The sequence below is a fragment of the Lithobates pipiens genome, unplaced genomic scaffold (genome assembly GCF_037356315.1).
Source record: "Lithobates pipiens isolate NorthernLeopardFrog02 unplaced genomic scaffold, aLitPip1_a1.2 Scaffold_8, whole genome shotgun sequence".
Taxonomy (NCBI): Eukaryota; Metazoa; Chordata; class Amphibia; order Anura; family Ranidae; genus Lithobates; species Lithobates pipiens.
Window position 1 is genome coordinate 280,937,762 of NW_027507903.1, and position 27,702 is coordinate 280,965,463.

At 41.1% G+C, this 27,702-nt stretch overlaps 1 protein-coding gene across 1 annotated transcript in view; it reads right to left on the bottom strand.

Annotated features, from left to right (window-relative positions):
• Positions 1 to 27,702, bottom strand: part of STAB2 (stabilin 2) — a 234,665-nt gene that overhangs the window by 53,445 nt on the left and 153,518 nt on the right. The window contains exons 37-46 of the mRNA XM_077472148.1: positions 24,686 to 24,781; positions 20,487 to 20,682; positions 17,926 to 18,021; positions 15,961 to 16,006; positions 14,995 to 15,071; positions 12,407 to 12,532; positions 6,000 to 6,073; positions 4,865 to 4,936; positions 3,444 to 3,563; positions 229 to 276 (exon numbers count right to left, since the gene is read on the bottom strand). Coding sequence (XP_077328274.1) covers positions 229 to 276; positions 3,444 to 3,563; positions 4,865 to 4,936; positions 6,000 to 6,073; positions 12,407 to 12,532; positions 14,995 to 15,071; positions 15,961 to 16,006; positions 17,926 to 18,021; positions 20,487 to 20,682; positions 24,686 to 24,781 — 951 coding nt within the window. The remainder of the gene's footprint in view (positions 1 to 228; positions 277 to 3,443; positions 3,564 to 4,864; positions 4,937 to 5,999; positions 6,074 to 12,406; positions 12,533 to 14,994; positions 15,072 to 15,960; positions 16,007 to 17,925; positions 18,022 to 20,486; positions 20,683 to 24,685; positions 24,782 to 27,702) is intronic.

A 27,702-nucleotide genomic window follows, 5' to 3' on the forward strand; every position in this document is an offset into this window, starting at 1 on the left:
AGAACAAGCATCCCCATTGGAAGATTTTCCCTATATTGCTGTTGCGTCATAATGCAAAATTTAGAATTGTCCCATAATTTCAGTCCCAGCAATAATGGTTTCTAGGATAAATAAAGAAGGTAAATCTCAGCCAGCTAAAAAAAAATCAGACCGATCACCACACCATAACAAAAACTATTTGACCTTCATTTACTTTCATTTATACTTAGCTAATGTAACTTTCAATACCTGCAGTAAATAGAAAAAATTTGTTGTGTTGGTGTGTTTCCGCAGTTCCTAAAAGAAAAATATAGATTAATTAATCTATTTACATTCTAGCAGTCATAACAGGAACACTAACAATTATGTAAATACACAAAAAGTCAATATTATTCCTACTGCTACAACACTTTTTTTTTTTTGTTCACACTTGAGAATACAGCGGCTCACAGCAGGAGTCTGTTGCGTCCCCATTCACAGTTTCAGGTCCTATTTCAGCCCGAATTTTGGGTTGAATTCAGACCAGAAACAGACCAAAAGACACACAGGACTTCTGTGCAATTCGCACCAAGGCCGCTGTGTAAACATGTGTGAACAGGCTCTGTAGACATGCAAATTGGATGTGGGTAAACTCTGAGCCCAGCCTTATTCTAAACCACAACGTTCAGCATTTACTTGCTGTGGTAATAGAAGGGATAGGAGAGCTTATAATTTGCATCAAAACCCAGACATCTTTTTCTTCTAAACAGTGGCGTTGCTAGGGGGTGCTGACTGCACCCGAGTGACAACTGCTAGAGGGGTGACACCCAGGGCCGTCTTTAACTTGGGGTAAAAGTCATACCAGTTGCAGAACTCCCAGCACATCTAAGTCCTGCCTGCAAAAATGATTGGTTACTGGGCCCGCTTAACAACCAATCAGGTGCATGGAGGCCCCGGCTTTCAGAGGAGGAAGATGTAACTTCCTTGTCCTGAGCTGCTCTGCCTCCACCTACTTCCAACTGACATCGTAAGATCTGGAAGTCTGAGGAGACTTTATATCTTGACCAGGACAGTGCTGCTAAGCTGGATGGCCGGGAGTCTGAGGGGATCTGAGTGCAAGGACCAGGACACTGCTAATGTAATAGGGGGGAGGGGGAAAAGATCACACAGATGTATTCCAGAGCTGTGTATACTGACTGGGAAACCACACCATCCACAGTAATTGTACCATGCCTGCAGTCTCCGACTGTCTCCTGTACCATGCCTGCAGTCTGACTGTCTCCTGTACCATGCCTGCAGTCTCTGACTTTCTCCTGTACCATGCCTGCAGTCTCCGACTGTCTCCTGTACCATGTCTGCAGTCTCTGACTGTCTCCTGTACCATGCCTGCAGTCTCCGACTGTCTCCTGTACCATGTCTGCAGTCTCTGACTGTCTCCTGTACCATGCCTGCAGTCTCCGACTGTCTCCTGTACCATGTCTGCAGTCTCTGACTGTCTCCTGTAGTATGCCTGCAGGGGGCCACCAAGAAAATGTTTATACAGGGTTCCATCAATATTAAAGATGGCCCCTGGATCAAGTATGAAGTAAGATTCAATTGCATCATTTACAGGGGCCAGTTTGGGGTGTGCACTGGGACCGCGTGCCACGGACCCAAAACTGCAGGGCACTGTGGCAGGAGAGAACCTGGGGGGGGGACCATGGTTTACCACACAAGGTGACACCAACCTTGGTGACACCACTGCTTCTAAAAGGTCAGTAGATGCTGAAAATATCTATTGATGACTGAGGATGAAGTGGTTAGCTTAAATAACAAGGTCAAAATTGAGTTCCCTGCTCTGCTGCTCCCTTTTCTCTGGCATTTTATATTCACAATATTGGTCCCTAGATGTGTACTGACTATGCTGGCAGTTCTCCAGCTATCTGTTCTTGACTGAGGCACACTTTTTGCTCATATCAAGAACAGTACAGTTTAATTTGACACTGCCAGGCAGAGCTGCTGATAGGGCAGTACAGCCAGCCCTCCTTTACCAGGTAGGGTTGCCACCTCATCCCTTTAAAACTGAACGCATATTAATTAAACATGTTCTGGGGCTAATTTAATGCAGGTACGGCACTAATTTGAATTAATTGTTAACCTTAATCAGCCATAAAACCTGTGTAATTAATATGTGTTCGGTTTTAAAGGGATGAGGTGGCAACCCTAGTACCGGGCCTGAGCTCTGTCACTTCAGAAGAGGGGCCCTGGCACCTGCAGGAGAGGAGAGCCAGCTGTACTGCTTTGTAACACCTGTGGATCCTCTGCAGCGCTGCCAGCTTTCTCCCTCCAGGAGCTCTACAGAGGGATCAGTTCTATATACTTGCAGTCTCCTGATATGCAGCAGAAGGAGACAGTTGCAGAGTCTCTGTCGGGTCCTAAAACTCCCGTTCCGTCTCCCCCTGGCCCGTAGTTGGCAGTGTTATCTCCTGTCCTGGGGGGGTGTTGCTGCTGGAGTGAAGGAACAGAAACTTCAGGATTGTGGAGAGGGGATGAATATGGCGCCAAACTAGAACTGCAGGTAGCTGCCACTGCAGTGCTAGAGCTAGGAGCCAGTGGGCACATCTCTCTCTCCAGCTGACAGACATCTTTACCCAGCCATTTCAATATATCACCCCTAAGGCCCCCTTTTTTACTTTGCATAGTGGGAACACATGTTCCTGCTCCAGCTTTGCCACATGACAAATTGCATTTGGGGTGCCGTTAACAATTAATGGCACGACAAGCGCTATGCGCATTTTAAGTGCATTTCCAAGGTGCACTGCAAAACGCCCGTTACCTGTGCACTTTGTCACGCATACAGGAAACATCAAATGTGAATGCAGCTTAATGCCTAGTATACACTGCTAGGTTTTTTTCATTCAATCCAGCGGACTGAACAGAAAACTGACACCTCAGATCAGAGGCTATGTACTAACACACATGTTAATGCAGCGATCTCCCCTGCTGTTCTATTGTGTTCTGACGGGGAGGAACGGCACCCCCCCCCCCAGAACACGCCAATGGCTGAGAGCGCTGATCGGGAGATGGTCAGCAGACCTTTTGCTTTACTTCACAGCTGCAGCATTTTTAATGCAGGCTGCAGAGTTAGATAGTCAGCACCACCTGTCAAACTTCTCATTGAGTTCAATGGGTCTGCTTTACACCTCGAAGCCAAATACTTGGCTAACAGTTGCAATGCAGTCTCGCAATTTGAAATTGCCATTCAGCAATTGAAAAAAGTAAAAAAAAAACAGGTATCAGGAGGCGGCAGTAGCAAGGCTATAATTTATGCCATGGCTGCAAAGCATACCATTGCGACCATAGCATTTTTGTGATTTGTTCTTTTCGGGGAGGGGGGGGGGAGGCATGCTGCTGCCAGGTGCCACATAGTTACATCTCTGTATTCCTGTGTCAGTTTTTAAAAGATTTTTTATGAAATTAATAAACTGCTGTTGAAGGTTACATACCTCATAGATGTTGCCCTTGCATATTATGCCATCTCCAATGTAACTAGATTTGCATGTGCAAGTTCTTTCTGCTGGACCAGTATGGTTACATGTAGCATACTCACTACAACCACCATTTTTCTTTAAAAACAAAAATAAAAAGATTTAGTGTGAAATTTATAGAAAATGCAAAACATTTACCTGTACGTACTGAAAATACGAAAATTAGCTGGTTATGAAACATTATTATAATGAGTATACACAAACAAAGTGATGGGTTCTAAGAGCCGAGACTGTTCCTTTTTATTCAAATAGTAGTTGTTGATGCTAATCAGACTGTTCTTGGGTTTCTAGAGAGCAAAAACCAAAATCAAATCTCTATTTCTATGGACTATATTATTGTTTGTTAACCATTATATTTAAAAATAAGTGTCAGAGCTTTTCCACAAAATATAGTAGTATTTAGAATGTAAATTGTAGACTTGTACACAACGGAAAATTTTGTTTACTTTCGGTTCGTTGTCATTCATAAAATAGATAATTTCATTCTGCTATATTCGTTATGTTACGTTAATAAGTTTTCGGATAATTAGTTACTTCTGTAGAGTGTCGATATTCGTTATACTGAATCTAGAATCATGTCGTATTCATTTGTTATATGTGCTATAATTTCATTCGTATTTGTTGAAATTCGATATTTACGTATATGTATATATATTCGTGATAATAATTCGCAGTTTGGAAAGTTGTTTGTTTGTTAAATATTTTAACACACACAATGACCATATCTCTTCTACTCTGCTTAAATACAATACAACACCCTTCTCATTCAGTTCTCAGGAATGCACTTTGCCAGTAATCCAACCTCCAGCACAAAATTAAACAGCTGTTTGGACTGTAAAATTGACTTTGAGTTGACCTTTTGTTTCATTATATCTTTAACGAATTACCGAATCATGTTGAATTCATTTGTTATGTCCGCTATAATTTCTTTCGTATTATTTGAAATTCGTTATTTTTTTATTTGGACATTTGGATCCATCCGAATGTTCGAAAGATCCAAAATTCGGCCGAATTTCGATTTTTCTTACGAAACGAATTGCACAAGCCTAGTAAATTGCAAAAAAATATAAAAACTATAACAATAATGTGGGACAGAATAGCGCCTTAGTGGTTAGCACTTCTGCTTTGGAGCACTAGGGTCTTTGGTTCAAATGCCAGCCAGGATACCTGCAGTCTGTATTTATGTGGGCTTTAGGCCTTCCGGCTTCCTCTGACATGGTTGACTTTAGTCAAAATTGGCCTTGTAGGGTATGTAGGCATGTGAAGTAAGGACCTTAGATTGTGAGCTTTGAGGGCAGGGACTCATATGAATGTACAATATGTAACTTGCTGGTGCTATATAAAATACCAGTAATAACAATTATATAAAACATACTTACAGTTAAACATGGATTTATAGGCTTGCATTTTTGACCATCTCCATTATATCCTTGTAAGCAATTACAGACGGACTAAAAGAGAAAAAATATTTTTACTGCTGAAATTGATTTTGGTGTTGCAACATTTATATTTTACCTTTGTTGACTATGTACAAGCATCTTTAACCCCAGCTCCAGCCATTTTTCTTCCAGCTTTAGATAGAATGGGGACGGGTTAGAATCTATGTCTAGGTTTATTGCTGTCAGGGGGGTTATAAAAAAGCTTGAAAATCAATATTTCTGAATGGGGGGGGGGGCGGTCCAGCATATGCCCATCCTTTATTCTTAGATCCTGTTTAATCCATAGAAGCTGTAGTACAGCTTTTATGAATGGAACAGCTAGACGGAAAAGGTGGACATATTCAGGCTGTCTTGATGAAAGCCTATGACAGCCCCTTAGATGTCTGAACCCTGTTGCAGCAGAAGATTGGGGTGGCGGAGGTGTGTGTGTGTGTGTGTGTGTGTATGTGGGCGGCATCACAGGAAGAATATTTAATCTAAAGGGGGACACAACAGCACAAGGGACACATCCTACTGAAGGTAAGTAACTTCTTTTGTGCTTATTTTTTTATTTTTTATTTTTATTTCAGATACACTTAGGCTTTAAGCTTTAATTGCTGCCACGGTGACACCCTGATACACCTGAGGTTGATTTACTAAAACTGTAAAGTACAAAATCTGGTGCAGCTAATGGTAGCCAATCAGCTTCTAACTTCAGCTTCTTCAATTAAGCTTTGACAAAAAAAAAAAACTGGATGCCGATTGGTTTCTATGCAGAGCGGCACCAGATTTTACACTCCTCAATTTTAGTAAATCAACCTCATGGTGTCAGCAGGAGAGGAAATAAGAAAGAATTGCCACAGCACGGAGAGCAATGAAATCCTGATGAAACGTATCCTTCTCTATCTAAAACTAACAAAAAACAATGTTGTTTGAGATGGGCTTTACATTGAGAACATATACAGAATATGACCAGTATGACCTTTTATAAAAGTAGCATTTTTGTTTAGTTTTAACATTTGGTAACTGATAGTGGTGCCCTTAATGCAACTAAAACTTGTTTTGGTTAAAAAATATTTGGAAGAAATGTGTTTACCTGATTTGGACCAGTTTTGGTACATTCAGCATTTTGATCACATCCACCATTATTTACCACGCATGGATCAATCTCTAGGAAGACAGAAGATAAAAGCAATTATACCGGAAGACTAAAAAAAAAAAAGAAGAATTGGCTATTGTGGGTATGTTGATTAAAAACCGACCTTATTTCTGACCTGGTTAACATCTGACTCAGAATTATTTTGATCAATTATTATCTACTACTCTACTGTATGTGAGAAGCATGCTAACATTTAAAGCCCCCTTAAACCTTCCAAAACCTAAATGAATGAGATAATTAATACTAAAATAGGTTAGTATTCTTGATGATATTTTTTCAAAGTGTAACTTAATTTGCTCCTCGGGATCCTTAAATAAATAGGCATGAAACTAAGTATAAACTTTCCTTTCTTTGACTTTCTTGACTTGGATACTTCAAGAAGAAAATGGTCTGCTGGGAGTGATGCCACCCACTACATTTTTAACATTCTTACCCTTCTTTTTTCGGTTTTATAAAGAAGAGGGTTTATTTTTACTTATATTGTACTATTATACAAATAACAAGTGGATTCTGCATTCTACCCAACTATACCCACTATAATAGCTGCTGTATCAATATCATAAAATATTGTATACTGTGTATACAAAGTATTGTATATAACATTATAACGCTACCCTGATACCCCAGACAATCTAAATACCCGCAATAAATATAACTATTATCATTGTGCAACAGAACAGTGTCCCAGGATATTGGGGGTGCTAAATGGAGACTGTTTACTCCAGAGGAATTAAAGAACTGAAAATGTCTGCTTACTGGGCATTAAAACACAGCGCTGTTTGTCCTTCTTGCTTATAAAGGGAAAAAAATTAGTGTGTGAGTTTTGCCACTGGGGTGCATATTGGAAATTGTAGAATTATCAGCACTTTATTGTGGAATCATCAGCACTTTATTACACTATAACTAGAAGTTTGTTCACTTGCAACAGATGTATGATATTTTAATGGACCTTGACACGCTGGAGGGACTTAAAACTAGTCAGCTTTAATGAATGATATTACCGTATATGATTTTTTACTATTCATATGATAATTACTATTTATGGTATATTATATACAGTAACTTCAAGTAAAGAGAGTGAAAATCCCAATCCCTCATTCGTCTTATAAACACTTGCTGTTGTTACATTGTGGAGGTATTATGGTATGGCTGCTGTGGTTTTCTTTTGTTCATGCATTCATGCATTTTATTGATTTATTTTTTTCATTTAGGTTTATATTGATTCTTTTTGCACCATACTTATATAATCACTGTAAATTTTTACTAGTCTGCCCATAGCATGGAAGGATACTGTATGGTTTTAACTATTTATACAGTATCTCACAAAAGTTAAGTACACCCCTCACATTTTTGTAAATATTTTATTATATTTTATTATATCTTTTCATGTGACAACACTGAAGAAATGACACTTTGCTGCAATGTAAAGTAGTGAGTGTACAGCTTGTATAACAGTGTACATTTGCTGTCCTCTCAAAATAACTCAACACACAGCCATTAATGTCTAAACCGCTGGCAACAAAAGTGAGTACACCCCTAAGTGAAAATGTCCAAATTGGGCCGATAGTGTCAATATTTTGTGTGGCCACCATTATTTTCCAGCATTGCCTTAACCCTCTTGGACATTTCACCATAGCTTCTCAAGTTGCCACTGGAGTCCTCTTCCACTCCTCCATGACAACATCATGGAGCTGGTGGATGTTAGAGACCTTGTGCTCCTCCACCTTCTGTTTGAAGATGCCCCACAGATGCTAAATAGGGTTTAGGTTGGGAGACATGCTTGGCCAGTCCATCACATTTACCTTCAGCTTCTTTAGCAAGGCAGTGGTCATCTTGGAGGTGTGTTTGGGGTCGTTATGTTGGAATACTGCCCTGCGGCCCAGTCTACAAAGGGAGGGGATCATGCTCTGCTTCAGTATGTCACAGTACATGTTGGCATTCATGGTTCCCTCAATGAACTGTAGCTCCCCAGTGCCAGCAGCACTCATGCAGCCCCACACCATGACATTCCCACCATCATGCTTGACTGTTTGTACTCACCTGGTTGCCGCCACACACGCTTGACACCATCTGAACCAAATAAGTTTATCTTGGTCTCATCAGACATGGTTCATCAGACATGGTTCCAGTAATCAATTTCCTTAGTCTGCTTGTCTTCAGCACACTGTTTGCAGGCTTTCTTGTGCATCATCTTTCTGGGATGACAGCCATGCAGACCAATTTGATGCAGTGTGCGGAGTAGGGTCTGAGCACTGACAGGCTGACCCCCCACCCCTTCCACCTCTGCAGCAATACTGGCAGCACTCATCGGTCTATTTCCCAAAGACAACCTTTGGATATGATGCTGAGCACGTGCACTCAACTTCTTTGGTCGACCATGGTGAGGCCTGTTCTGAGTGGAACCTGTCTTGTTAAATCCCTAGATTGCAATTGATAGAAAGTATGAACCACCACTCCAAAGTAATCCTCGAGGACTGAAGCTCTGTCTCCTATTGATGAGCCCCAGGTGCTGGCCATTACACACACCATGAGCAAACAAGCAGGACAAAACTCTGGATAGCCGCACACTAGAAAAAGACTTGAAATCCTCATAGCTATGAGCAAGCACTGATTACAGAATTTTCCTGTACCCTGTTATTCTTTTGCTGTGGATTTTTTGATTGTGTTTTGATGTGACCCACGTTGTTTTAATTAAAGATGGGATTTCAAGTCTTTTTCCAGTGTGCGGCTATCCAGAGATTTGTCCTGCTTGTTTGCTGTTAAATCCCTGTATGGTCTTGGCCACCGTGCTGCAGCTCAGTTTCAGGGTCTTTGCAATCTTCTTATAGCATAAGCCATCTTTATGTAGAGTAACAATTATTTTTTTCAGATCCTCAGAGAGTTCTTTACCATGAGGTGCCATGTTGAACTTTTAGTGACCAGTATGAGGGAGTGAGAGCGATAACACCAAATTTAACACACCTGCTCCCCATTCACAACTGAGACCTTGTAACACTAACGAGTCACGTGACACCAGGGAGGGAAAATGGCTAATTGGGCCTTATTTGGACATTTTCACTTAGGGGTGTACTCACTTTTGTTGCCAGCGGTTTAGACATTAATGGCTGTGTGTTGCGTTATTTTGAGGGGGCAGCAAATTTACATTGTCATACAAGCTGTACACTCACTACTTTACATTGTGGCAACATGTAATTTCTTCAGTGTTGTCACATGAAAAGATATAATAAAATATTTACAAAAATGTGAGGATGTACTATCTTTTGTAAGATACTCTGTTATTTATTTACGCATTTATTTTAAATAATAATAGTTTTATTTTATACAAGTATTGTTCAGGGTATATGAGAAGCACTATAATTGTATACACAATTACACACTGCATTGTAGGGTTATAACCCTATCATTCAAAAAATGTAATATATTACTGTATCGTAATTAAACTCAATTACATGTTGAAGTTTATGTTATATAGTACTGTATGTTAAAGCAAAGCTATCAAATATAAGCTTTCCAGCTTATAAATAGCTCTCTAATGTATGAAACAAAAACCAGCGTGTTCCTGGACACTCAATTTCCCCATTGGGCACCATCATCTTATCTGTCACACAGCATATACTGTGGTAAAGCCAGGTTGTAAATCACAACCCACACATCCAGTACACCTCCCTTCTTCTAGTAATAGCCATTTATCGCTGCCACCTTCTCACAATGAAAGTCTGTGAGTTCTCCAACTCACTGAAAACAATGCACTCTCTATATTTAATACAATAACAATAATATAGCAAAGCAAACATGTAAATATACAAAAGTCATATAAAAATCAATTTACAGTAAACACTGCTCTAGTGACTCAAAATATAATCTCACAGAAAATTCACTATACTTTACCTTGAACTAAGGAAGTATGGAGTTTGGTGTTGGCGTCATATATACAGTATACACACACTGTACTGTATGTATAAAAAGGTAAAGACTCTTAACCTCATTAGCCTATCAATGTTCTAATTTGCCTTTTATTATAAGCCCAGTAGCAACCTTTAGGCCCCATCACAATAGGGGGGTTATTTACTAAAAGAAAATCCACTTTGCAATTGGAAGTAAAGTTGCTGTAGATCCGAGGGGGACATGCAAGGAAAATAATAAACAGCATTTCAGCTTGCACATGATTGAATGATAAAGTCAGCAGAGCTTCCCCTCATTTCAGATCTACCCCTCAGATTTACAGCGACTGCACTTCCAAGTGCACTTTCAGTGCAAAGTGGATTTGCCTTTTTCGTAAATAAACCCCTAGGTGTTGCAGGAATGTCAGGGCCACAAAAGAATAAAATAGAGAAGTGGTCCCATGGGGTTGTCACCCGTAACACCCATTTGTTTTATAAATAAATTTCACTCTTAATAGAGGGCTAAGATAATTGTTAAGTCTCTCGATGGCTACTTTGCTGGTTCTTTCTGTTTTGTGTTTCAGGTGACAAGCTGCCTGCTGTTTGCTGTTGCTAAGAAGATTTACCTCAGCTGCTGAGCACTGGATTGGTGACAAATCCTTTGGCGGGAAACACCTAGCCAATGAGTGTAACCTTTTACTTATATCCTCTCTTGTCACTGGGCGGAGTTAGCATTTACCTCAGATCCCTCAGCTGGACTCACCTCTGGACTCTCCTCAGCCTTCCTTCTGAATCTTTTGACCTGTTCTCCCACCCTCCCTCCCCTTTGTAATTTCCCCTCATCACGGTCCCTCTTTATGTGGGTAATGTAAACCACTTTGTGGGTGGATAGTGGTTGGTACGCTGTTACTTGGTTGATATAAAATATTACTGCTTGAGTCTTAGTGACTAAGCATGTTGGTCTGTTATTGGTTACCAACAGTTCTGATTGATATTGAAGGTCAATCTTTTTGGGTAATGTCGCCCACTTTGTGAGTAGACAGTGGTTGGTAAACTGTTATTTGGTTGGTATAAGATATTGCTTGAGTCTTAGTGACTAAGCATGTTGGTCTGTTAATGGTTAACAGCGATTCTGTTTGGTATTAAAAGTTAAAGTTCATTTCATAATTAAAATTGTTTTAAACCCAATAAAGGGACCACGGCCTAAACTTTTCCACAATCCTTGTTGTATGTTTTATTTTAGGCATGATTCATCATGATTCATGATGCATAGTTCTTATGGTATGATGGGTGTTAATGGGGTGTACAATCCCCTGTGCTTTCCTGCCTGCAATTTTTTTTTTGTGCAATGTGCATAGGGCAGCCCTTTCAGTTGAATGGGCTGCTTTATGAGTGACAAACACACCGGAAGCTTGCACACCTTAGAAACGAAGAGGACTCGCTGCTCCAGGTGAATTGAATTTGCTTGATGGAACTTCTAACCAAGTGCTAGCTCCAGCCCGCCTCCGTGGGTGTAGTCAAGATAAGGAAAAAATGCCTACACATCAAGTGGATCCAAATTAGATTTATTTAGTCACCAAAGGAACACCAGGCGACACCAACACACAATCTCATAGACGCGTTTCACCCAATACAAATGTGATTAATTACGCATATATGGATTGGGTGAAACTCGTCTATGAGATTGTGTGTTGGTGTCCCCTGGTGTCACTTTGGTGACTAAATAAATGGCATTTGGAACCACTGGATGTGCAGTAATTTCTTCCTTATCTTGACTACACCCACGGAGGCGGGCCAGAGCTAGCACTTGGTTGTAGGTTCCATCAAGCACATTCAATTCACCTCGAGCAGCGAGTCCTCTTCGTTTCTAAGTTGTGCAAGCTGCACACGTTTTTGGGTGGTGCACGTTTGTAGCGTGTATTTTGCATGTTCCAAGAACACACATATAAAAGCATGTTTCTGCGCACATTCCCAGAATGCACATCCACTGGAGAAGCAATGGATGCACCTTTGGACAGCAGCATTGCCAGTCTGGGGAGAAGGCAGTGGTAGATGGAATAGCAGATTAAGATGGACTTTACTAACAAATAAAAGGTGAAATACAGCTAACCTTTTTTAAACAGTTATGGCAACAGTTTTTTTTCTCCTGAGATAAAGGTTTTATATATATAAGAATAAAAGTTGACCATTGTAACCTGTTGGTGTTAAATGGTTTGTCTCTGCACTCTAACTGTCACTTTTGATGGACAGTTTGGTCTGTTAAAATAATAAGAGGACATCAGATCTTGTCCAAAAATTGATTGCATAATAGATTGTCGCAACTCCTCCAATTGCTTTTATGTGTATATGTAAGCAATAAGATATAGCAAAGAAGACTGAAAAGAGGAGAATTCCAACTTTTCTGGTTATGTATTCAATTTACAATAGTATAAGATAAATGCTCACATTTCTGTACATACATACCAAGACACACTATGCCATCTCCGGTATAGCCCTGTTTACAGATGCAATTCCTGTCGCCTGGTGTTGTCTTTCTGCATTCTGCATATGCTGAACACCCGCCATTGCTAGTTGCACAGGCATCAATAACTAAAATAAAACACAATCGTATTTTTGTTATGCTGTTGCCAAATGCTGCTGTATTCAGAGAAAGATTACTTGTGTTGAGCTGTAATATCACAAATAGGATTAAACACTCACCTGCCACCTTATTAGGTACACCTGTTCAATTTCTTGGTAAGGTCCCTTTCACACTGGGGCGGTTTTCAGGCGCCTGTGTAGCACCTGAAAAAACCGGCCCCTTTCAATCCAGTGTGAAAGCTGGAGTGGGGGTTAAAACTGCCCCACTAGCGGCCACAGACCGCCGCTAAAACGACTGTAAAGCGCCGCTAAAAATAGCGGCACTTTACCGCCGAAGCCCGCACCGCCTCAGTGTGAAAGGGGCCTTATACATACTGCTAATCAGCCAATTACATGGCAGCAACTCAATGCATTTAGGCATCTATATGTTGTGAAAACAACTTGCTGAATTTTAAACTGAGCATCAGAATGGGGAAGAAAGGGGATTTAAGTGACTTTGAACGTGGCATGGTTGTTGGTGCCAGACGAGTTGGTCTGAGTATTTAAAAAACTGCTGATCTACTGGAATTTTCACGCACAACCATCTCTAGGGTTTACAGAGAATGGTCCAAAAAAGAGAAAATATCCAGTGAGCGGCAGTTGTGTGTACAGAAATGCCTTGTTGATGTTAGAGGTCAAAGGAGAATGGGCAGACTTTCAAGATGTTAGAAAGGCAACAGTAACCTAAATAACCACTTATTACAACCAAGATATGTAGTACACCATCTCTGAATGCAAAAAAAAGATAGAGAGCAGGTTCTCGATTTGTCAGACGGAAAACGTTTCTATTGAAAATTCCGATCGTGTGTATGCAATTCCGCAAAAACTCATGCATGCTCAGATTCAACTACGAGATGGATGCTATTGGCTTTGTTTTTCTAGTCCCGTCATACGTGTTGTACATCGCCGCGTTCTTGATGGTCGGAATTTGGTGGGACCGTGTGTATGCAAGACAGCTTGAGCGAAATCCTGTTGGAATTCCGTCAGGAAAACCATCAGAGCTTTTTCCGACCATAATTCTGATCGTGTGTACGTGGCATCAAAGAAAGTTTATCTTAGTTAGCTCCCCTAGATACAAACTTTCAATATTTTATTTAGAATTTTGTGCAAGTGTTACACCACAATGTAGAAGTGGAGAACTACCTGAAGTTGGTACAATATGCGTGGTCAGAACCAAAACGGTTGAAAATTGTTTTTGAATTTGGCGCAACACATTAACCCATGGCTTCTATGTAGTAGCGCTTATAACCTGGCTCATCATATCTTCCATTCAGGTAATACAAATCTAAGGTTCGTAACCTTCCCCAAACATTTGGAACATAGAAAAATGTTTCCCTGGGGTTCAACTTTAACCACTTCCCGACCAGCGCACGACGATGTACGTTGACAGAATGGCACGGGCAGGCATATTGGCGTACATGTACGTCCAATATTCGTTGCCGCCGTGCCATCGGGAGCGCGCCGCCGGTGGCGCGCTCCCGCGCTGGTCGGGACCCCCGTGAGTCCGGTCGCGGGACCCGCGGACTCGATCGCCGCGGGCATCCCCGCGATCGTCTCACGGAGCGGCCGAATGGAGGAAATGCTGTATAAACAACATTTTTCCATTCTGCCTAGCAACTAGTGACGCTGATCTCTGCTCCATGTGATTGGAGCAGAGATCAGTGTACAATAAATGAAAGCCCAACCCCCCCACAGTTAGTAACACACCCCTAGGAACACTTAACCCCATACACTGCCACCCACTGGTTAACCCTTTCACTGCCAGTGTCATTTACACAGGAATCACTGCATTTATATAGCAGTGATTAGTGTATAAATGACAATGGTCCCAAAAATGTGTCAAAAATGTCCGATGGGTCCCCCACAATGTCGCAGTCACAATAAAAATCGCAGATCGCCGCCATTACTAGTAAAAAAAAAATAATAAAAAATTATTAATAAAAATGCTATAAAACTATCCCTATTTTGTAAACGCTATAACTTTTGCGCAAACCAATCAATAATCGCTTATTGCGATTTTTTTTACCAAAAATATGTAGAAGAATACGTATCGGCCTAAACTGAGGGAAAAAAATGTTTTTTTATATATTTTTGGGGGATATTTATTATTACAAAAAGTAAAAAATAATGCGTTTTTTTCAAAATTATCGCTCTATTTTTGTTTATAGCGCAAAAAATAAAAACCGCAGGGGTGATCAAATACCACCAAAAGAAAGCTCTATTTGTGGGAAAAAAAGGACGTTAATTTTGTTTGGGAGCCACGTCGCACGACCGCGCAATTGTCAGTTAAAGCGACGCAGTGCCGAATCGCAAAAAGTGGTCTGGTCTTTGACCAGCAAATTGGTCCGGTCTGAAAGTGGTTAAATATGTAATTGTAGTTGCATTTTCCAAGATAAACAATAAACTTTTTTTAAATGGAGGATTAAACTTACCTGTACACATGGTTCCATTTCCTTGAAATCCAGAGGCACACTGGCAGTAAGCGGTTCCATCTGCTTTCTCAAGACAGCTAATGGAAGAAAAGAACATCGGAGTGACTTAACAGACCATGCTAGTTGTCATCAAAACCATCTAACATTATAAAAGGCTACTGTAACTCATCAAAGTTAAATAACACAAACACTTTCAATTCAAAAATTAAAGAGAAAAAAAAATGCTTCAAATAATTCACTCAAAATCAGCTAAAAGTAATTGCTGTACTAACATATCTTAAAATTGGCTTTTTTGAAATAGTGCTTGGAAAGCACTGTAGTTATTAAATTGGTATATTAGAGACTGCAACTTAAAAAAAACATATATAAAAAACAAAACAAAAAAAAAAAAAGATATCCTTATAATATGTGCAGTCCAAATGGAAGAGTAAACATATACCACATAAGCTGCCATCAAAATCCATCTCCTTGATGAGCAATTGGAAGAGTGAATTAGAGAGAGAGCAATACATTTACAATGACACCATGTTTTACCATGGGTGTGTCTGTTTGGTGCTGGGGGTGACACCATGTATTACCACATGGGAGGGGGGTCGTGGCGCTGGAGGTGACACCATGTTTTACCGCACCAAGTGACACCAACCTTAGTGACGCCACTGCACCTAGGAGGTCAATATTCAATATATAGAACAACATAAAATGTTTCTGAAAACTGGAAATAATACTTGGAAGGAGGCAATGGTGATGGGTCTTAAGCTCCTGAGATTTATGTAATAAATCTCTATTTTTAGAATAATTGCATACTTTCCACCATAGCTAAGTGGTTCGCAAAAAGCTTTGAAGAACTGCTGGAAGTACTTTGCAAATGTTACTTTATACACTTTGCTAACGATAATCTTTTAGATATATGTAGATCTATATATTTTACTGATACTTAGGGTTTATGTAAGAAAAAAAACAACATACTTTGCACTGGTGTGGCAGGCTTTATTGCATTTGTCCTCTGTGATTGCTAAAAGAAAAAAAAAAAGCTTTAAATATTTTCATAAAGTATATCACATATATGAAAAAGATGATGCTTTACTTTACTGTGCCTAGGAGGAATAGCTACAGCATCCAGCCCTTCTGCAGGCAGCCTGTAAAAGTCTATGGTAGGTTGCGGCTGGATAAGGCTGAATGCTGTTTTGAGTGGTACCAGTCTTTAGAAGCCTGTGTAATAAGGGACAGGGTTAGCATCAAAATACCTAGTGCAAACAGTACATGGATTAGATAGATATGGATAGGTATATACTCAATCAATGCGATTTCTTCATTGATGTGAATAGCTAACTGAAATATTGTTAAGTATGAATACAACACCACATCTGTGACATTTGCTGTTATTTAAATGGCAATTCCAAGCAGATCCTACTGCTTGCATGCCTGAGCTAAGGGTAAACGGATTCCTAGAAGTGAATGCTACATAAATCATCTGCCCTTACTCAAGATGGCCACAGCCATGGCTAGGGGGTGTTTTCAAAATGATTTCTCACTGGAATAAAGCATGGGGACGTGGGTGGGTGAGTTGCTGTGAATATTAAAAAAATAATTGAATAAAGTTTTTGTTTTGTGGTGTTCAGCTGCAATGTAGTTCCGCTTTAAGGTGCTAAATGAGATGTGCTAATCTCTTCTGAAAAAAAACCCACCAGAATATTTTATTACTGTGATAATATATTTAAAATCAGTGGTGACCCATCCATTAGCACCCCCTATCCATGCATCCGGCCCCCTAATCTACATGCAGGGAGCATGGATTCCAATGTAAGGGCTCTAATAGGCTTCAAAAAAGGGTTGTGTGACAAAAGTGAATTCATATTTGCTATTCTCACAGTAATTCTCCTCCCAGTCAATCAGAAAGTGGGTCGTGAGACCTGTTTCCCGATTGGCTGAAAGGAGAATCGATCTTATTGGCCAAGGGAGTGGAGGGAGGAGACACATGGCTGGGGGAGAAGCAGGGGAAAACTGACTGAACCACCACAGTCAGACTCCAGGGATGGCTCACCATCCAGCATTGGGCTTAGCCAGCCAGCACTCCCCGGCTCGGACAGGGGAGGGAGGAGGAGAGGAGATCAGAGTCAGCCTCCTAAGGTGAGGAGGCCGTCCGTCTCCTGCGTTGGGGGGGGGGGGGTGTTTCCGGGGGGCCACCACTGTTTAAATTGTAATTAAAGGCAAAACTTTTTTTTAAAGTTTTGGATAGAGTAGAGAGGAATTAGAACAGTTTTTATTGCTGTATGAATCCTCGTTAAGGAGATTCCCCCTCCCTATTTGTCCTGTTTATGATTTTCATTGAACGTAAACGTAAAAGAAAATCAGAAAATCCCCAATTTTGAGTTGTCCCCAGAAAAGTAATAGAGGGGAAATGGGGACACTAGTTGTGGTAACCTAAAGGTCCCCTAGAAATTCTCTTAGTTTGCAGAGATTTCCTCTAACTTCCTGTTTGGCTATGGAACAAAAAGTGAACATAAATCTCCCCAGTTGGCGAAACCAACATTTGACAGGGTTTATAACCCTCTTTTGCTCTATCCAAAATGAAAAAAGTTTTGCCAATAATTCTACTTTCATACCTAAATATTAGTTTTTATTTTTCATAAATATTTCATATAAACATTTTTATAATTCTCTAGAGGCTGCAAAATAATATGATATATGCTGGTTAGAATTGGAGTGCAAGGACATCCAAAGGTTTTTTTTTGTTTTTTTTTATCACAGATAACTAAACAGCCTGGATTTTGAATAAAAGTCACGTACATTTATTTCATACATTTTTTATGTTATCAAAAGAGAACATAACAATTAAGAATTAAGTCACGTACATTTAATTCCTAATTTGAATCATATTTAAACATTTCCATTGGTCCTGCTGAGTATGCAGCTAAGGAACTGTAAACTTACTTATGTCACATTTAACTCCTCTCCAGCCAACATTGCACACACAGCTGCCATCGCCAGTGATCCCTTCACTGCATTTTCCATTGACACACGCACATGCTGAACACAAAAACAAATTGATTACTAGTATCAAAATGAATGAATTAAAACAAAATAATTAATTAGAAGCATCAATTAGTATTTTACATTGAGAGTAGTAACATACCTAAAACATATGCCATTGTGGCAGGCCCAGCACTTAACCTAAATCCATTTTAGGATTCCATGAGAAGTTTTCTTGTGTAAGTTGAAAGAAAATGTTCAGTGTTAAAGTACATCTGAACTGGATGATTTCATTTTCTAAACATGTTTTTCCCATAAAGTACAATTTCTGATCTCCTGCAGCCTATTTCAGCCATTTCCTCTCTATCTACACGTACTCCAATGTCACTTGAACATCACCGCTCTGGATAGACTTCCTGCCAACAGTGAACCCGTGCAATTTATGACGTCACTTGTAGTCTCCACCAGGAGTGCATGTAAGAATAGTCATACATACCTGAACAAGTCCTCTGATGGCATAATCACCAGGTATCCTTCCTTTTAATGAAGGCTGCAGATTTTACATGTTTGAAAACAACTTTAAAAATGACATTAAAGTGGAAGTAAACCCTTCTATCGTTTTCAGTCAAGGAAGCTGCCATCTTGGCCTCTAATAATTCTTCAACTGCCATAATGCTGCACATGTGATCAGTTATGACACCAGCCATTGGATGGTTTGAAAGTTTAGTTGAGATTACAGCCAATGTGAAAGTTAGCATTTCCGGCATGCCGGGAATGTAAGTGTTTTTTGAAACTGTGTTTACTCCCGCTTTAAACTTGTCAAAGCTCATGAGATTTTAATCATTGGGTTTAGATCTTTTTTAAGTTTAATGTGATGCATTCAAGTTGCTCTGAGAAAGCGGGTTCATCCCTGAAATGCATCAGCTTGACAAGATAGCGGTGCATCAGGTCAAGTCACATGACACCTGCACAGGATCATGATTTGGTGTATTACAACGCTTATGTATTTCCCACTTTTTTGAGTATTGATTTGACTGTTTGTCCGTTATACAGTAAAATTTTGGTAATGCACTAGGTGTTTGCACCCTTCTGTGTACTTTTTTTTATTGCAACAAGACCCCTTTCAAACGACAGCAACCCGGCCATTAGCACTAAAGCAGCGTTTGTTTTAGCGGCGCTTTGGTGCTTTTCGGTAATTAGCGGGGCAGTTTTTACCTTAAAAACAAGGTTAAAAGTCCCATTTTGCTGCGCTTTGCTGGCCATTCATTGCAATGGGCTGGGCATTTTGTGGGCGCTATTTACAGCGCTCCCAACCCGCCCCAAAGATGCTGCTTGCAGGACTTTTCGTAATGTCCCGCAAGCGCGCCACCCCAGTATGAAAAGACACACTGCAATGAATGGGAGGCGGTTTTCAAGCACTTTCAGAGGCCATTTCTAGCGCTAAAGCTCCTGAAAACTGCCTCATTGTGAAAGGGGTCGAAAGTTAATATGAACCTTTAACCTGAACAACAACCTATTCAGTTTAAAACAGAAGTGAAAGGCAAAACATTTGTGTTTTAAATACAGTATATATATATATATATATATATATATATATATATATATATATATATATATAAACAAAACATTATAAATACTTTTTTCTTTAATAATACGCGATCACATGACCTAATGACTCGCAGCTGCATACAAGGCTTAGAGAAGTAGGGGCGAAGAAACAGCAGGTCTCACGGATCTTCCAAGTACATGGCTGTACGGGGGGGGGGGGGGGGGGGGGGAGGGGACGACACACAGACAAGATGGTGCTCCCATCCAAGCACAGCCAGAAAACTGACTACTCTGGGACGAATGTGCTCCCGTGCCTAGCGTGGTCAATTTGAAATAGGAAAACAGGGGGATTGGCAGGATGACCAGGTATTACACATAAAGGCAATACAAAGAGAACTGGAAACTTTTGAGGGCCCTTTCACACAGACATCCTAATTTACTGATGTTTACCCAAAAACTTGTTGACCTAGTCCCTGAGTAAAAAAAAAGTGTGTAAAGACATGTGTAGCGTTGAGTATAGGCGAATAAAGGTGCGTATAGATGAGTAAAATTCTTCTTTCTGATTGCCAGTGTTGTAATATACTCAGTAATACTTGTGTAAACATGCTTATAGACAAATAAACACGTGTATGCGAGTGAATTACTGCACTCAAATGTAAAATTTTCAATTTTTGTTTTACTGCTTTGTACTCAACGCTGTATTACCGATCTTCACTTTGCTGCATTGTTCCCTAGACAGCAATTTTAAATAAGTAAAAAATGTACCTTTTTTTACTGCATGTGCTAAAAGGTCTAACACAAGTATACGGTACAGCAGACACAAATCAGGAGTATGAAATGTTGGGGTAACATATTCTTTAAATGATTTTGTACTAGGTGTTAGTTAGATGTTTGCATCTTTTCTGTTTTGATGTACATGTAAAACATTTTGTACTAGCAATGTCAGTTTATACATGATTGTATATTAGGGGTACCTTGGTCACATCGGGGTCCATATTTCCCTATTGCACAGCTTTCACAAGCAGTTCCAGTAAAACCCTCTTCACATCGACATACTCCAGTGCCATTAAAACCATCAAGGCATATTCCGTTTCCAAAGCATGGGTTTCCAGCTTTACCAGGGCAAGACAAGCATTGTTGGCCATAGAATCCAGAGCAGCACTCCTTGGTCTGTATTTCATGAAATAATACGATTAATAAGGCTTAGAAGAATCTAAAATCACCTGTCAGAGCCAGCTTTGGATTATCAGGTGTTGCTGCTGTAAATAAAGTGAAAAATACCCCCCTGCAGGACCGGGCACAGAAAGCTACTATTATAAAAAGCTTAATAAAGTGAATCTTGTACCTCAGTGATAAGGTCTGCCTATTCAAGGTGCCCTCTTTTCTCTAAAATGCTGGATGAAAGCCCAAAAAATATATTTCCCTTTTCCTGGCTTCCTTCTGCAGCATCTAGGCTAGGTTGATGTCATCCTCCTCCTGACCAGATCTTAAAGAATACTAAATAGCCCAAAACTCACAAGAAGATCCTGGACTTTGCTGCAACACCTTCTCATGGGATTTGGACAACTCAGCTTTCCCTGAGATCATGTCGGCAGAATAAAGATGTCACCCCCTGTACTACAGAAGTCTTTTAATGTCCATGTTGTCAATTTGAAGATTATTTTTTTCCACAATGTCTACAGTTACAGTGATTGATTACTTATTTTAAAGGGCGTGTATTACTTGTTTAGATTATGTAAATAATTTAGTGTGCATTGTCTGGACACAGGTTCACTTTAAAGTACATACACTATATTATCAAAGGTATTGGGACACCTGCCTTTACACACACATGAATTTTAATGGCATCTCAGTCTTAGTCTGTAGGGTTCAATATTGAGTTGGTCCACCCTTTGCTGCTATAACAGCTTCAACTCTTCTGGGAAGGCTGTCCACAGGGTTTAGGAGTGTGTCTATGGGAATGTTTGACTATTCTTCCAGAAGGGCATTTGTAAACTTAGACACTGATGACGAGAAGGCCTGGCTCACAGTCTCCATTCTAATTCATACCAAAGGTGTTCTATCTGGTTGAGGTCAGGACTCTGTGCAATCTAGTCAAGTTCCTCCACCCAAACTCACTCATCCATGTCTTTATGGACCTTGCTTTGTGTACTGGTCCAGATCATTTGGTGGGGGGGGGGGATTATGATGTGGAGTTGTTTTTCAGGGGTTGGGCTTGGCCCCTTAGTTCCAGTGAAGGGAACTCTTAAGGTGTCAGCATACCAAGACATTTGGAACAATTTCATGCTCCCAACTTTGTGGGAACAGTTTGGGAATGGCACCTTCCTGTTCCAACATGACTGCACACTAGTGCACAAAGCAAGGTCCATAAAGACATGGATGAGCGAGTTTGGGGTGCAGGAACTTGACTGGCTTGCACAGAGTCCTGACCTCAACCAAATAGAACACCTTTGGGATTAATTAGAATGAAGACTACAAGCCAAGCCTTCTCGACCACATCAGTGCCTGACCTCACAAATGCTCTTCTGGAAGAATGGACAAACATTCCAATAGACACACTTCTAAACCTTGTGGACAGCCTTCCTAGAAGAGTTGAAGTTGTTATAGCTGCAAAGGGTCGGCCAACTCAATATTGAACCCTACAGACTAAGACTGGGATGGCAATAAAGTTCATGTGCATTTCAATGCAGGCATCCCAATACTTTTGTTAATATAATGTATTTCAATAATACTGTAAATATTCAACACAAACAAAGAAAAATTAAGGTGAGCTAGGCTAGCAATAAATAGTAAATATTCTGTGCACAGGCCATCAGATTTCAAGATCTTTGTTATAACAAGGAATAAAGGGTTCAAAACTAGGGACTCATTTGAAAACAGGATATAAATAAAACCCACCAAATGCTAATTATTCTGAAATGGAAAATATTGTGGATATAAGAATATGAGCATTACTGAGAAAAATTAAGCGTTAGGTGATTAAATTACATTTTGTTATCATTACTTAAAAATTCATTATTTAGAAATGTGCAAATGTGAGTGTTGAGAAAAGCTCTGTGAATAAGCACTTCTGTGAATGGGCAATTTTCAAATGCCTTCTAGTCAATGCTCTGACACATAGGACTTTATTTACTAAATAGACTGTGCACTTTGTAAGTGCGGTTGCTCCAGTGCTTTGTAAATTAGGGGAAGCTCTGCTGACTTTCATCATCCAATTATGTGCAAGCAACGATGCCGTTTTTTTTTTTAGATTTTCCTTGCATGTGAATGGGTATTGTTTGCAAAGTGAAGCCTCACCTCATTAACTAAGTTCTGAAGAAACTGCACTTGCAAAGTATACAGTCTATATGCCTTTAGTGAATTGACCCCATAGATTCCTGACAATGGTCTTTGTATAATCTCCTCATGTGGAAGACTGGTAGTGAAAGCACTCAGTGTGGAAAATTTTATTACCGGGACTGTAAAATGGGATATTCTGGGTTTGTAGAATGGAGTACTCTGTACAATGTCTCAGAAGAGGGGAAAGAGACGCCAGGTGAACAATAGTGTACCACAGTTTAATAAGGTAAAAACATGTAAAATTAGTAACAGGTTCAACTTACAGGATGACAGTATTGACAGTCTATGTCCAAGTGGGCTGTGGTGAAGATCCCACACGGGATCTTGGAGTAGTCTTTGCCGCAGCAGACGGCTCTGTGAGCCAGTAGAGAGGACGCTGTGAACACAAGCCATCATGGGCTGGTCGGCACCTGTCAAATTCGAGGAGAACAGACCTATCGGAACACGTTTCAGAGGCTAGTCACGCCTCTCCTTCCTCAGCCGGTGTTCTGTCAAAAACTGTTCAGCCATCGGATAGTGTGTGCCCCGTACTGCGCAGGCGCAGCGCTTGTGCAGTACGGAGGACAAGGAGACGCCGAAAATCTCCGAAGATGAGCGGCGCCTGTGCACTGAGTCCAGGTGCAAGCCCCACCATCCAAGTGGACATACGGTAGCACATAGTAACAGGGCCCCCTCGCGGGCTCGCTTTGCTCTCCACGCTTCGGGGCGCGGCCTCGCTTCGCTCGGCTATTTTTGGATGGTGGGGCTTGAATCTGGACTCACAGCGCAGGTGTCGTTCATCTTCCGAGACGTTCCGCTTCTCCTTGTTCTCCGTACTGCGCAAGCGCAGTACAGGGAGGACACTATGCGATGGGGGACAGTATTCGACACATAACCGGCTTGTGTTCACAGCATCCTCTCTCCTGGCTCACAGAGCCGTCTGCTGTGGTAAGGACTACTTTATGATCCCGTGTGGGATCTTCACCACAGCCCTACCGGCCATAGACTGTCACAACTGTCATCCTGTGAGTTGAACCCGTTACTCATTTTACATGTTTTTAACTCATTAAACTGTGCTACGCTATTGGTCACCTGGCGCCTCTCTTCCCCTCCCCTCTTCTGTTTCAGTGTGGGTTCCCAAACCCCTGTGCAGGCTGCCTAGCTTCCATTTGAGAACACAGTTATTTTGGATTGATTTTTGAGTTGTTATTTTATTCAGACTGAGCACCTGAGAAATACTCTTGTGTATATGTGTACACCCACTTGTACATATAATACATTTATATTTTGGTCATTTAAACACTGGACAATCCAGAGCAGCTCTGAGAATTTTTGTTTGTTCTGTACAGTGTCTATCTGCTTCAAAATGATTCCATTTACAGGTGGAGAGTGGTGGGCAAGTTACCTCCTGCCTTCTTGCGTGTCTTGAAAACTTAATGAGAGAGATCTCCATTTTATAATTTTCAGTTCTGTTCCTATGACCTTTAAAGGTCAGGGGTCTCAAACTGGTGACCCTCCAGCTGTTGCAAACTACAAGTCCCATGAGGCATTGCAAGGCTGAGAGTTACAAGAATGACTCCCACAGGCAGAGGCACAATGGGGCTTGTAGTTTCGCAACAGCTGGAGGGCCGCCAGTTTGAGACCCCTGGTAGATGTTCCTTCCAACCATTGTGTGTTACCTGACCTCATGTTACATAAATGCATTTTGCAGCTTGATATAACCAAACCCACCTTACCTCCTACCTTTTCGCCAAAATCTCTTGGGGGGGGGGGATTGGATGGAACCAAAAATATATGATTCTTGTACATATTCAATAAAAAAATGTGTGACATGAAAATGAAAAGGCATACTCACAATTATAGTTCTAACACAGAAGGTCTGACATCCAATAAATAAGAATTTCTTTCGCAGGCTGTACTTTGAGTAAACACAAGGTTTTCTTATACCAGGCTGCAAAATATTATAAAAATATTAGAAAATAGTTACTAGAACAATAGTTAATAAAACTTAAAGTATAACTAAAGGCAAAACTTTTTTTTGTAGTTTTGAATAGAGTGCAAAGGGATTATAACACCTATTGGGTGTTTATTGCTACCTCTGCCCCTGTTATGGAGATTTACCCTCTCTTTTTGTTCTGTTTACCATTAAAAGTGAAAATAAAAGAAAACCCTAAGTTTAGTCAAGGTAATAGAGGAGAAATCTTCCAATAGGGACACTAGTTCTGGTGACCTAGGGATCCCTAAGGAATTCCCTTAATTTACATTATTTTATCTCACTTCCTGTTTTGGCTATGGGACAGGAAGTGAAGGTAAATTTCCCCAATGGGACGCAGATGGCAAAAAAGAAACTGACAGGGGTTATAACTCTCCCTTATGTTAGCCAAAAAAAAAAAAGTTTTGCCTATAGTTCTACTTTAATAAGCCATGCTCACCACTAATCAGGCACATTTGTCTTTCCATTAACTGCCAGTCAAGGGATGTGTTTGGTGATGGGTAGGGATGAGCTCAAGATTCGGTCCAAACACAGGTTCAGACTGAACTTTGGCTGTTCAGCCATTCATCTGAATGGCAGACTTTTTGCTTATCCAGTGAGAGTATAACGCTACTATATATATTTATATCAGCTTGCTTTCTGTTTCTGGTTGTTAAGAATGCAGTGGGTGCTGGCACACACCATTTTGTTAGCAGCCAGTGAAGTCACCTGGTCCCATTCACTTACTGGTTGGGAATACCTGGCCCTGTAAACAAAGGCCCTGTGTTGGCCCTGTTGGCATCACTGACAAAATATGGTTGCATATTTGCATGCATATACCTTATAGTGAATAATATTCTGTGCTCAAGTGTAATAGAAAATAAAAAATAATAAAAAATGAGAATTATGCATAAACACAATAAATAGAAAATTCCATAAAAGGGCCATGTCCCCCAGTGCTAGAGAAAATTAATATTATCATCCATGAATGCAAACCATCCTGTAAATTCACAAACCTGCAGTGCAACACCTATGCGCTTACCAGAGAGGCATGACCCCCAAATTTTGAGTGATCATAAACAGTATGCATTATATGGAGCACAGATGTCCTCAGACAATCCACTACCTTATATCAACCTTATTAAGTTCAACTCATACATGGGGAAGAACACAAGCAGAAAATTCACATAGTATGAATCAGTAAAAATCTGTATTTTTTTTTCCTCCCTTCGTCTTTCAGGACAGCACCATGGCCTCAGTTGTAGTGTTTCCTCCGGCCATGGTGGAAGCGCTGCAGGGAACCAAGGGGTGCTGCGCCCTCTCCAGGTGGGGAGAGTTGGAGGCATACCATTGTTGCTTCTTCTGCTTGGTACAGACCTGGCCCAGCTTCCTCCCTTCACGTGCGGGGGTCGCTCCGGTGTCCACTCTCCTTCATACCCAGGGGGGTCAGGCCGTGGAGGTTCCCCCTCTTCTAGGCCGGCGGCGGGGTCTGAGACACGGCGGGGATTCATATCTCGCGCCGTTTGTTCAGGCTCATGCCTTCCGGGTCCGGATGACGATCGCGTCATTCCGGCCGGGGGTGGGACTTCCGGCGGTGCGACGCGGCTCCCGGTTCCGGCCGCTGGAACGCAGGGAGAGGGGGCGGTCTCTTAGGCTGACATAACTTTTTCGGGATTGGCGTGGAATTTAAACTGATAAAAGCGCCCAGACGCCATTGATCTTCGCTGAAGGATGGAGGAGGATCAATCGGCGGTGGCAGGAGCAGGAGCCACGATTGTCAGCCAGGCTCAGGTAAGCAGGGGCAGTGGTCTCTGTCATTACTGTTTGAGCCATGTCGTTTCCTCCCTTCCTTGCATTGGGAAGCCTGCAGCATTGTTTTCCTAGGATGCTATTTAGGAATAATGCTTTTCAATAATGGTTTAGTGAGTCTGTGGGGGGATTCACTGGCTGAAGAGCAAATAGAATTTGAAAATTGTTAATCTGTTCTATTTTGCAGCATGTCTTTTTTCTCTTTGTTAATGTGTATTGTAACTGAGGTTTTGGGGGTTTTTTCCTTGGTATATTTCAGAAGGCAAAAGAAAAGACCAAACATGCCTCCACTCCTAGCAAGAGGAGGTGTCCATCATGTAAAAACGTACTTAGAGATTCTTGGTCTAAGGTGTTATGCAGGTCCTGCATAAGCGACTTGGTCAAAGAAGAAGCAGCTTCCACTACCCCTGCGTCTCAGCAGGGAGAGCTGCTAAGTTCGTTTAGGAAAGAATTATCAGATACTTTTGAATCTTTCCGGTCTTATTTAGACAGGCGCCCAGCTGCAGGTAGTAGCTCAGCGCCCCGTTCTCACTCCCCAGCATCTCCATCCGGGGGGGCAGTGACTCGGAGGATGAGGAACATAGTAGGTCCTCTGCCTCTGAGGAGGAGGCAGAGGGGGTAAAGGAGGCTTCTGCTTCATCATCCCGGTATAAATTATCCTTAGAGGAGGTGGATGACCTGCTTAAAAATATCCACACTACTCTGAATATCACAGAGGATAAAGCCCAACTGTCACTACATGACAAAATGTTTCAGGGTTTGGGCGAGGTGAAACACAGAGTGTTCCCGGTGCATACGTTTCTATCCGAAACTATCAAAAAGGAATGGAGATACCCTGAGAGGGCTCCTTTCTTTTCCAGGTCCCTCAAATGCAGGTAAAGGGAAAAAATCCAGGAGTCAGAATGGAGTCTGAACCCCGAGGTTTTTCAAGATCTGACAGTGAGATGGGGTCTGCCTCAGATAGATCTATTCGCGTCACGGAGCAACACCAAAGTGAAGGCCTTCTTCTCTTTAAACAGGAAAGATCAGGAAAGGGGACTGGATGCCCTAGCACAACCGTGGAACTTCCACTTGTGCTACGCTTTCCCCCC